General features: G+C 49.6%; 1 protein-coding gene across 1 annotated transcript in view; it reads left to right on the forward strand.

Moving 5' to 3' along the window:
- Positions 1-253: 253 nt before the first annotated feature.
- The window catches only part of DGLUCY (D-glutamate cyclase), a 39762-nt gene continuing 27938 nt past the window's right edge, over positions 254-12077 (forward strand). The window contains 5 exon segments of the mRNA XM_007094960.2: positions 254-341; positions 4347-4500; positions 6522-6720; positions 9817-9964; positions 11115-11237. Coding sequence (XP_007095022.1) covers positions 254-341; positions 4347-4500; positions 6522-6720; positions 9817-9964; positions 11115-11237 — 712 coding nt within the window.

Below are 12077 nucleotides of genomic sequence, written 5' to 3' on the forward strand. Positions count from 1 at the left end.
GTCAAGACAAAGGTCAAGACAAAGGTCTTGAAGTGTTAGGAGTTTCTCACTAGAAACTGAGACATGAAGGGGATGGGAATAGGGTGGGGAGAATTTGCTCCAAACAATGCCCACTCGGGCCAGGACAGGTAGGGCCGGGGGTGGGGGGTGGTGATGGATACCTGACGTCGAATCTGCCCCCTGCAAGGAAGCTGAGCTTCTCATTTGTTCCTCTTACTTCCTTCACCCAGACTCTGGCCTGTTCAAAGACGGCATGATAACCTTCACACTTCCCTCTGCCATAAGGAGCTTGATCCTACAGAAGATACCAGACATCAGAAATATGTCCAGCGTGGCTGGGGGTAAGTAGTGATAGACGTTTAAAAAAAAAGAAAGAAAGAAAATCCCTAGAAATACCAGCGGTGCAGGGCCCAGGAATTCCTGAGACTTGTAGCTTCTGCCTGGGAGACAGGAAGTAAGAGCAGGATGATATTTGCTCGGGTCCCTAATTAATGTCCCAGCAGGTCTGGCAGTTGGGCCAGACTCAGGCGTGAACACCTTACCAGATGGCTCCGGTACCACCAGTTCTGCTTGGTCAACCCAACTCCACGGGGGGACCTGCCAATGGCCTCAGAAGATGAAAGGGGTTTTCTCTCGGGGGGAAAAGCACCCCCAGATAACACTGCATTTTAATCTGGTTTTTGATTCAGACCACGTCTCCCCGTTTTGTTCCTCTCTGGGTGCACCGTCTCCCCAGTCTCTTCCAGGAGTGACACTCAAGGCTCTGAAAGGTCCTGTGAGAGAAAATAGCCGTCAAAGTTGTCACTGACACAAGCAAGTCCCAGCAAAATTTCATGATACGAAAGACTTCCGGTTACCGGAATCGCCAAAGAGAAAAACCAGTAGCATGGTTTAAAGTTCTGGAGCAAGACAGTTTTCACTGACGTATCTGGCCTCTGTGGCTATTTCTGGACCAACAGAATTCTCTATTATTGCATAACAAAGCACCCCAGACTCACCGGCTTAAGCGATATTCTGCGATGACGCTGGCCTTAGCGGGGAGTTTTTCTGCTTCACGTGGTACCACGTCTGCTGGGGCTGGACCATCCATGATGGCTTCTTCCTCACATGTCTGGAGTGTCTACTGGGAGGCCCAGAGCACTTGGGGCCGGCCTAATGCTTCTCTCTTGCTAGGAAGCCTCGCCAGCAGTGGTAGCCAAACTTCTTTCCAGGGTAGCTCAAGATTCCTGGAGGAGGGGCTGTAATGCCCAAGCACGTATCAAACACCCGCTTGTGTCATGCTTCCTACCGTCCCGTTGGCAAAGCAAGGCACGTGGCCGAGGACAGAGTCAACGGGGAAGGAGCCACTCAGGGCTGTGAGCCCTAGGGAGCGTGCTTTGTAGAGAGCCACCAGGGTCATAGTCTCCCCAACCCTGTACACGACGTACCAGCAAACACCAGCTGAACCCCACTGCCTGCTAGCACCTCGGGGCTCCAAGAGAGCAGAGTGTACCAGTCTGGATGTAAGTCCCAGCTTGGCTCCTTCTGGCTGTAGCTGTGGGTAAGGTGTATGACCTCTCTAAGCTCACCTGCACCCTGAAAGTAACAGTTCAGTCCTCCCTCAGGAGCTGTCGGGAGGGGTAACTGAGCTCGTGGGGGTAAGATGTACCATCCAAGTCAGCCGCTGTCATGGAATGTTCCACAAGGAAAGAAGCTCATTCTGCAGAAGAGCTGCAGCACCTCAGTTCGGGACTACGTCTTCCGGGGCTTTAGATCAGATTAGGGACATTAGAGGTGCTTTTTTTTTTTCCCTCTCCCATCATTAAGTTAAAAAAAAAAAAAGAAAGAATGGACAACTTTGCTTTGAGGTAAAAGGACTCAGAAGGCTCACTTTGTTTCTCCTCACAAAGAAAAAGCTGTCATGACCTTAGATGGAGCCGGAGAGACCCAGGCAACACAGGAATCCGTTCAGACCCTCCCCTCACCCATCCCCCCCCCCCCCCAAGCCACCACTGAGCCCTCTATTGGTGTCTTGTTACTAATGGGAACAACTGGGGACTTGGTACCATCAGCAGTGGAGATGAACAAAATGAAAACACAGTGCCCTCTGAAGTGCGTTTAATTAAAAAGGAAACAAAGAAGCTTTGTGCTCATAATACCTCTCTGATTTGCGGTATTAAAAATCCAATTTGCTCTCACAACAGGCTTTGGAGGTAAGAAAGGAGGCGGCTAGGGAAAGCCAGGCTTTTAGGCTGGCTGGATTCCCTTCCACCTCACTCCAGACTATTTTTGGAGACACGCTGGGCTTGCTCGAGACATGCAGTCAGCTTCCTTGGGCTTTCAGCAGCTGGGAGTGTCCAGCTCGTCCCCATTTTCAAAGTCTGTAGCATTGGCAGGCACCGAGGGTTTGAGGCAATGAGTTCCAGGATGTTAGAGCAGAAGCTGGTGCTAGAACTTTCCGTACGGATGGTTGCATCTGCTTGTATCCACTTCTTTCTACCATCCCTGAGGAGGAAGGTGCCGGAATGGGTGGTGGACCCATCCTACAAAGGTCTGATGCCTGCAGTCCAATGGTGACCCTAGAGGGACTCAGGGGTCCCCTGTCTCAGGCTTAAATCCTGGCTCTGCCATGCCTCAGCCATGTGAAGTCACTTCATCTCTTTGAGCCTTGTTCTCCTTACGTATAAAATATAAGTGATTACGTCTACAAATGACTTAGCACAGAGAGCTAAGGAAAATATCAGAGCTAAAGAGAAAATACTAGCAGACAGTATCGTTGTGGAAAAGAGATGCCCACATGTTGATACGGCAACCTAGCATTTAGGAGAATTGTCACCAAGATTATTTCTCCAAAAGCAGCATAATTATGTTTTTCTTTGGGATGGTGTGTTTAAAGGAAATAATCCCTTAAAAAAAAAAACAAACCATAAGTTTTCTTGTTTGTTTTTTCCTCCAGTTACAGAATGATACCTATTTATTACATACATTTTAGAACTGAGAAAAGCACAGAAGAGAACATTAAATATCACGCAGTCCTGATACAGGAGATAACTGTGATTAACATGTAGATGTATTTCCTTCTAGTTATTTCTCTCATGAACTGTATAAAAAGGAGAATATGCCCCAAATACGGTTTTGTTATCTAGTTTTGTTCCTTTAACCGTACGTTACAAACCATCATTAAATATTCCTTCAGTACCATAATTGTAAATGTCCATGCAAGAGTCCATATTCATGCCTCCAACCCCTACTTCCTGTACACCTGTGTGTTAGGTTATTAACACACAGGAATGAACTCCCAGAGTTCTCTTTGAGGCAGGTGTCATTACTGCCATCTCCTCCTTGGGAATACCAAGGCTCAGGGGCACACTGCTGGTCAGAGGCCGAATCAGGATTCAAACACAGGTTTGTTTAGCTGTCAAAGGACTTCCCATTCCAGAAGAGGGCTCCTTACCACAGGAGGTGGTGTCATGCAAGTGGGGGGTCTTCCCCCATAGCTGAAGTAAGACTACCTCCTTGGAGGGGGAGTCAAGGATTCTGTGAGCCTACTCAGTCAAGAATCTGCCCAGACAAAAGACATGAGCAGTGTCTTTCCCACAAAGGATACCCAAATGGCCAATAAAACCTATGAAAGTCACTCAACCGCATTGGTCTTCAGGGCAATGCAAATTAAAACCGCAGTGTGAGGCCACTACCCACCTGCCAGGGTGGATGGAATGGAAAAGATAGGCAACAGCAAACAGTGGAGAGGATAAGGAACAAGCAAGAACTTGCAATATAAATTGGTACAACCGCTTTGGAAACCGCTTAGCTAAACATGTATATACCCTGCAACCCTAGGGGTATGCCAGACAGAAATGCACCCCAACATGCGTGTATTAAAATGCTCATGGCAGCACCATTTATAATAACCCCAAACTGGAAGCCATTCAAATGTCCATCCACAACAGGACTGGGTAAATACATTGTGGTAATGAATATATCACACAGCAATGAGAATGAACCAGCTGTTGTCAAACACAAAGGTATGGATGGATCTCCCGGACATACGATTGAGTGACAGAAGCCAGACTCAAAAGGCTCACATTGTATGATTCCATTATATGAAGAACAGGCAAGAGTAACCCATGGTGTTAGAAGTCACGGTAGCGGCCACCTTCGAGGCTGGGGTGATTAACTATAAGGGGCATAGAGGGATTCTGGAATGTTGATAATGTTGTTTCTTGACCTGGGTGTCGGTTACGTGTTCATCAAGTTGTACACTTATGGGCATTTTTCTGTGCTGTGCTACGATAAAGAGTTAAAATTGAAAGGCTCTACCAAGAGGCAACCGACTATGCCTGTGTCCCTTCTCTCACCAAACTCAGGGCTCCGACCAGCCAGCATGGTGGTCCTGCACAGGTCCCTGGCTCCAGCCTTTGAAAAGTTCTGCCAAGCCAACAATGGTCCTCTGCCCCTACTGGGCCTGACTGAGCCAGGCAAGTGGACGTTGCCTACCCCGAACGCTGTTCTGGACACCAGGTAAAATGCTTGGGTTACCAGGGTTCAAGCTTGGGAGTGGCCACATGCAGCAGCCAGGTGTGTCTGTCAACGGGGACCTCTTTGTCCAGTCATGGGGATGCTCAGTACCTGGTACAAGGCCTCACCCATGACTCTTGCTCAGGGATGAGCTGTCCTCCCCTCCATTCCCATCCCTGTCCCTGTCCCTTGCCCTGGGAAAAATCTTGGGGATCACCAAGATAGTCCTGCCCTGGCTGCAGAAATGCCGCTGGCACCTCCCATCATCCACTTCCTCACCCAAGCCAGAAATCGGAAGCACTGGATGAAGAAGAAAGTAAAAACACTTGCATTACTGGTACCTACCCAGGGAGAGCCGTTATTAACACTGTGGGTATGTTCTCACAGACTTCGAAAATACAACATATTGAATAAATGGGCCTACTGATTCTGCTTCCTCCATAGCACCCCAACGAGCCCACCTTTCTCCCACGACCCCAGCTCAGGCTCACATCCCTTCTGCTCGCCCACCTGAGTGACTTTTCCTAAATGCTAGGTCTGATCACATGACTCCCCCATTTAAAATCTTCAGTGCCATGGAGCGCCTGAGTGGCTCAGTTGGGTAAGCATCCAACTTCGGCTCAGGTCATGATCTCATGGTTTGTGGGTTCAAGCCCTGCATCGGGCTCTGTGCTGTCAGCCCGGAGTCTAGAGCCTCCTACGGATTCTGTGTATCTTGGTCTCTCTGCCCTTTCCCTGCTCATGCTCTGTCTCTCTTCTCTCTCAAAAATAAATAAACAATTTTAAAAACATAAATAAATAAATAAATAAATAAATAAACTCTTCAGTGCCTTCCCATGACTTGCACCTTGGCCTGATACCTGGTCACCTGTAGTGACCAGGCCCTGGCTCAGTGTCTCCCCTCCCCCATGACACTCCAGCCATCCCCAGCCATCTCCCCAGAGAGAAAGCTCCCCCCGAACATTCTGCTGCTACCATTTTGTGGACTCTGGGCTAGGAGAGTCCTTCAGAGACGCCACCCAGACCTGAGGTCAGCTCCTTCTGTTTTTTTTCCTAGTACCCCCCAGGCTACCATCTTGGGGACTCTTAGAGCAGATCGCACGGGGTGTCACATGTTTGATGCCTCCATGCTGTTCACATACTGTTCCCTCTGCCTAGGATGTGCTTTCCCCCTTGTTCAGCTGGTGAACTCCTGTCCATCCCTCAGGATCCAGCTCCAGCACCTTCCCCTTTGTGGGGGAGAGTGAGTTCCTCCCTTCCGTGGGTCACTCCTCCACCCACACTGTTAACACTCACTGCTCTGTGTTGCAAGTATTTGTTTTCAGTGCAGTCTCACCGCCAACGTAGGATTGCATACTTCTTATGGGCTGGGCCGATGTCCTCTCTGTCACTGTTGTCCCATCACCTGGCTTGTGCTTGGCACAGAGGAATGGCTCAACAAAATAATTTTGGAGTGAATAAAGAACTGGCTTAAAACCATATTTTTTTTTTAATTTTTTTTTTCAACGTTTTTTATTTATTTTTGGGACAGAGAGAGACAGAGCATGAACGGGGGAGGGGCAGAGAGAGAGGGAGACACAGAATCTGAAACAGGCTCCAGGCTCCGAGCCATTAGCCCAGAGCCTGACGCGGGGCTCGAACTCACGGACCGCGAGATCGTGACCTGGCTGAAGTCGGACGCTCAACCGACTGCGCCACCCAGGCGCACCAAACCATATTTTAATTCTACAGAAAAGTCTCTTTTTTTAAAAGATTTTTTTAAGCTTATTTATTTATTTTTGAGAGAGAGCACAAGTGGGGGAAGAGCAGAGAGAGAGAGAGAGAGAGAGAGAGAGAGAGAATCCCAAGCAGGCTCCACACTGTCAGTGCAGCGTCCGACATGGGGCTCAAACTCATTAATCTGAGCCGAAATCAAGAGTCGGAGGCCTAACCAACTGCGCCACCCAGGGACCCCAATCCCCATTCTTTTTAAAAATGCATGGTCAGGGGCCATCTTGATTCTGGAACTATGAGCTTCCCCCCAGGACAGGGTGTCCCTAGTTCCGGAAGTACGAGTTTGGTGCCCGCGGAGGCAGCCTGACCTCATTGGGGGAGTACTCAGAGCAGCTGAGGGACATGGTGACCTTCCTCCCGGAGTGCAGCTCCTCCCTGGAAGCAGCCTTGGAGAAGGTGGGGCTCCCCAGAAGAGACTCCGTAGGGCATGGTCACGTGGGTGCGTACGAGGTAGGACACAATCTCCAAGGGCAGAATGACCTGAAAATGTGCATCACCTTGTATTTTCCTGTGGTGGGGAGAACATGCACTCAGGAGGTCAGAGACTAAAGTGACCTGAGCTCAGCCACTCTCTTGCTGTGCAACCCGACAAGTGGTTAACCTCTCTGAGCTTGTCCCCTCATCTGGAAAATGGAATGTCCAGCCTCTCTCGTGCCCACCTCTGGGATTGCTGTGAGCTCCCAGGGTGGCCTTGAGTGTTCAAGTCAAGCCCTTATAGACATTGTGGCAACTGTGTAAACCAAACCTGTCTGGAATTTGTCTGGCTCCTTTAACTTAGAGCATCTCAGTGAGCTTTTTGAAAATCCTCCTTGGCTCAAACTTCCTGGCATCGGGCAGAATGTGCCTGGCCAGGTAAATGGCCCGGGGATTTGTGGCAGGGCCTTGGCCAGCCTGTTGGCTGCCGGGTTATGTTTCTGTCAGGAAAGCTGGGTTCTGTTCTTGGCCAGCGGTGGCCCCTGGGGGTCGCCTCTCCTGGGACGTGCCCGCTGCTAGGGGTCACCTCCCTGCCGTGTCTCTGAAGTTCCATTCCAGCCACTGCTTGTCAAGGCAGGAGAACCAGATTCCCTCATTCCCCTGACCCCCCTCCAGGACATCGTGTGAATCAGCCCACGTCAACGGCCAGCTGCAGGGTCCTCTGTGGAGGACTTGGACTGCAGATTTGGTCTTGGGCTTCCGGACATTTATTGAAACTTGCCTGGGTTGGGCTCCTGCCAGAGAGGCCCGAGCTGCCTCTGATGAGAAACAATTTTCATGAGTGAAGCATGTGCCTGAGCAGTTTTCTTAAAGGTAGGGAAGGGCGGAGACAGCAGTCACTGGCAGGGGCCCTGGGGCAGAGGTGGCCCCCAAACACACCGCCCTTGGCAGCGGGTACATCATGGGCAGTCTGTCATTGAGATGAGGAAACTGAGGCCTGGAGAGAGAAAAGGACCCGCCCAAATCCCAAAGCCAGACCCTACCCTAGGACTCCTGGCTCCCGTTTATGAAATGTCACTAGTAGAAGTGTGACGATTAAGGGATGCTTTGCACAGCATGTTCATCACTGCCATGGTCAGTGCTCAGGGGAGCCATGGTTTTCCCATGACAGCTCACTTACCAAATAGCCTTCTGTTCAGTACGGTTGCCTCTGGCCCTTGGCTCCTGGGAGATACGGCCAGGCAGCCATCTTGGATTCAGGTGGGGCCCTGAGGGGCAGCCTCGGGGAGCGCTGCCTGTCCCCTGTGAAAGTCCCTGACGCGTGTCCCTTCCCCAGTGCTGTGATTCAGACACCGACCGGGCAGGCACGCCAAAGTTTCATCCTGCAGCCACCAGGGACTGCCAGGGAGGAAAACTTGTCCCTTCTTCCCTTCTAGGCCCTTTGGCTGGTCTAACACTTAGATCGACAGGAGGTGGATTAACAGGAGAAAACTAAATTTAATGTCATACCTACAGGAGCCCCAAATATGTGAGGCTCAAAGAAGTGACCAAAACAGATAGCTTTTACACCTTTCAGACAAAGAAACAATGAATTTGTGAAGAATTGGTAAGACAAGTTTGAGCTTGGGGTAGTAAATTCACGAGGAAGTCACAAGGTTTGTTTACATAGCCCTCTCGGCCTTGATTTCCCATCTCTGGAGATAAAGATGCCTTCTACCCTCTTGGTACGGGGAGGGTCCCTTCACGTGGGAGGATTATTTCCTGCTTTTCAGCGGGGGGGGGGGGGGGGTTGCTGGAAAGGGGTGTAGAGTGTTTTTCTTGCACTGGCGGTTTCTCAAGTAACTTTAATTCAAAACAATCTGTATGCCAAACTGGTGTATTTTGGGGTGGCATTTTCCCCCCTCAGTGCCAACAGCAAGCGCTTTGGGCAGCAGCCACGTCCCAGTGGATCATCATCCTGGCCACATTCTAAATCATTCATAAGCCCCACGGCAGCCACCAGAAACCATTCAGACCACAAACACCACCACCAGTGAAAGTCACACAGGTCATTCTAAGGCAGGAGGAGGGAGGCAGGGCTCAGTGGGGCCCCCATCCCCAGTGTGGACTCGAGGCAGAGCAGATCCCAATGCCTCCTGAGACATCCCTTGTCCTTGGAACCCTCTGCCGCTGACTGTCTTAGAGGTCTTCACCTGCGGTCCACGGACCCCTAGAGGTCTGTGGAGAAAATCCAGAGGACCCATGAAATTGGATGGGGAAAAAATTACATCTTTATTTTTATAGCCTCAGACTGAAACTGAGCATTTCCTTTGATTATGAATGCAGACAAGGAACTACAGTTGTATCAGCAGACCCTGTGATTTTGTGGCTGCCCAGAGAACTCCCAGATAGCTTCATGTCTCATGGCCATGCTGATAGCACAAAAATATCCTATATGTTGATCACTACACCAAAATTATAATGGTAGGTCTGCCGTCTTGTTCCCCAAGCTGTTAATGAAGGATACATATCGCTGCATCACATTTTTTCATAAGTTGGTAACTGCATGTGCGATATAATTGGTTGGCTTTGTAAACCTCTGCGTTTCTTTTTCTGTAGTTAAAAACATTGCTTTAAGTGCTTTAAGCTACCAGAGCATCCACAGCACATACAAGGTTCTCTGTTTTAGACCAATAAATACCAGCAGGCTTTCTCATTTCTATGTCACATAAAAGTAGAAGCAACATGGGGCACCTGGGTGGCTCAGTTGGTTGGTTGAGCGTCCAACTCTTGATTTTGGCTCAGGTCATGATTTCACAGTGTTGCGGGTTCAAGCCCCCCATCTGGCTCTGCGTGGGTAGAGAGGAGCCTGCTTGGGATTCTCTCTCTCCCTCTCTCTCTCTGCCTCTCCCCTGCTGGCACTGTCTCTGTCACTAAATAATATAATATGATATAATATAATATAATATAATATAATATAATATAATATAATATATTAAATCAGTCTTAAAAACAAACAAAAAGTAGAAGCTATAATTTTATAATAGCTGCTTGGATCCCCTCTTTCATTCAGCTGCTTTGAACTCCTGGTGTTCAGGCTTTCCATCTGTGTTAATTCTGTTTTTCAACTTGTTTTCCTTGATTTCTTTTCAGACGACAGCGCCTTGTGCTACCATTGCTGGCTTTTGCTGCCACCTGGTGGTCACAATGCGGCCCATCCCCAATAACAAGCTGGAAGGGCTGGTGCCGGCCAGTTGCTCCCCAGGGAATAAGGGACATCCCATTCATATCGGCGACCCCGGTGAGTGTCCACTCTCATTCAGTATTCTGACAGCCACCCCTGAACTTCAGCACGAGAAGACGGGAACCTGCTATGTTCCCGAACTCCCCCGGCTTGTCCTCATCTTCCCAGGGGTCCTGGGCGTCCTGGACAAGGATCAGACTCCCGCAGCAGCTTTCGGGCTGGGTTTACAGAGGCCCCTCAGGTGTAAAGGTGTTGCCCTTGGCAGAATAGTCAGCCTCACCCATCATCTCCCATGAACTTAAGGTGAACCTGAAGGGTCGGGGGAAGCAGGTGGTAGAGAATGACAGCACGGCTATGTGTCCCGGGACTTGAGCTGAGAGCAACCTCTAATCCAGGCTGTTGGTCAGCAGCGTATTTAGCAGGGGAAGGCTTTGTTCCAAATGTTCACTTCAACTGATCCCCAGGGTATTAACTCAGTCTGAGAGTGAGTGAGCAGATCCAAGAGTGACAGCTGTCCAGGCCTCTTTGTGGTTCTCAGAGGACCTGGTGAGAACCTGGGATTGGGTCTTGGGTGAGAGTCAAAGCTCAGTGTAACTGAATTTGCTCAACTGTGTAAAACGAGCCAATCAGACAAAACCTGCTTTCTCTAAAGATGCAATCAACAGCGGGGCCACCTTCCTCTTAGAAAGATGATCTCAGGACCCCCCAAAGCAAAGTGCATTGATGAATCATTGAATTGTCTTCTCCTCGGTGGGCTTGGGTTGGCCCAACACATCCATCTTTGCTGTCCTCATGAGCCTTCTGATGCCAGACCATCAGTAGGGGTGCTGTTGGTGGTTAAGCAACAGAGTTTAGGTCTGCATTATGTGACTCAGCTTGTACCAAGATAAATGTGGGCTCACAAGTGCTGGCTTGGTTAGCAACCTGCACAAGGTGCTGGGCTAAGTGCACCCAAGACTCCTCCAGCAATCAAACCAGGGGTTTGAGGTTCTGTGTTCGGAAACTGTGCTACTCAGAATGGGCTAGAAGTTAGCAAGCGCCCTGGGTTGTTAAAGTCCCAATTCCTTTTCTCCAGTACCATCGACAGCAATCCTAGGACCAGAGTCTGTCTGGGAGAAAGAAGCATAAACCACTCAATGTGTGTCAACTTGGATGGGACCTACTAGGGCAGGATCCGATGGACTTCATTTTCTTTTTCCATTTGCAGAATGGTTGGGAATCAAAGATCTTTCTAGACCTGACTATGGGGAGCCTGTGGTGTGTCAGCCAGGGGACGTCCCAGTGTTCTGACCTTCTCCAATGACCAGCCTCGAAGCTGTCAGCAGCTGCAGTATGTCTGGGCTTATGGGACACAATCACCATGACCCACGATGGAAACCAGTGGGGCTCTAGTTCTTGAAAGCATAGACTCACAGTGCAGTGATTTAAGAAATAGAGTCATAATGGGCTCCTGGGTGACTCAGTCAGTTGAGTGTCCGACTTTGGCTCAGGTCACAATCTCACAGTTTTTGAGTCCCCGCACTGCATTCGAGCCCTGCTCACGCTGACAGCGCAGAGGCAGCTTTGGATCCTCTGTCCCCCTTCCCTCTGCCCTTCCCCCACTCATGCTCTCTCAAAAATAAATAAACATTAAAAACAAAAAAGAAACAGAGTCACAAAACAGAACCCAAAGCATACAGGTCTCACTGGCTTCCTTCTTCCCTTCTCAAGGCTGGGTCTCACCAGCAGCTCGTCTCTCAGCCCAAGGATGCTTTGATTAAAATATTTCTCACTGCAGAGGGCTCCCAGCCCATTGTGATAGAATCTAGACCAATATTTAGCTTGACTCTCTGAGACATTTTGAAGGTGGGTGGGGCTTGTGAAAACAAGAGCGAAGGCAAAAGCACAGCTAAACACACCATTCCACGTGGTGTTGGCAAGGTGCAGCGGGCCCCACCTCATCTTCAGTTCTGCCTCGGGAGGTTTGTTACCCACAGTCAACTGCAGTCAAGAAGCAGATGATCCTCCTTCCGACGAATCATCAGAAGGTCAGTAGTGGCGTCCCACTCCATCACAATGCCTACTGGTCACTCACCTCGCTTCATTCAGCTCTCACGCAGGCACGTTATCACCTCACATGATCACAAGAGGAAGAGTGCCTACAGTACCAGAAGGTATTTTTAGAAAGGGA

This window comes from Panthera tigris, chromosome B3 (assembly GCF_018350195.1).
Source record: "Panthera tigris isolate Pti1 chromosome B3, P.tigris_Pti1_mat1.1, whole genome shotgun sequence".
NCBI classification, from domain to species: Eukaryota; Metazoa; Chordata; class Mammalia; order Carnivora; family Felidae; genus Panthera; species Panthera tigris.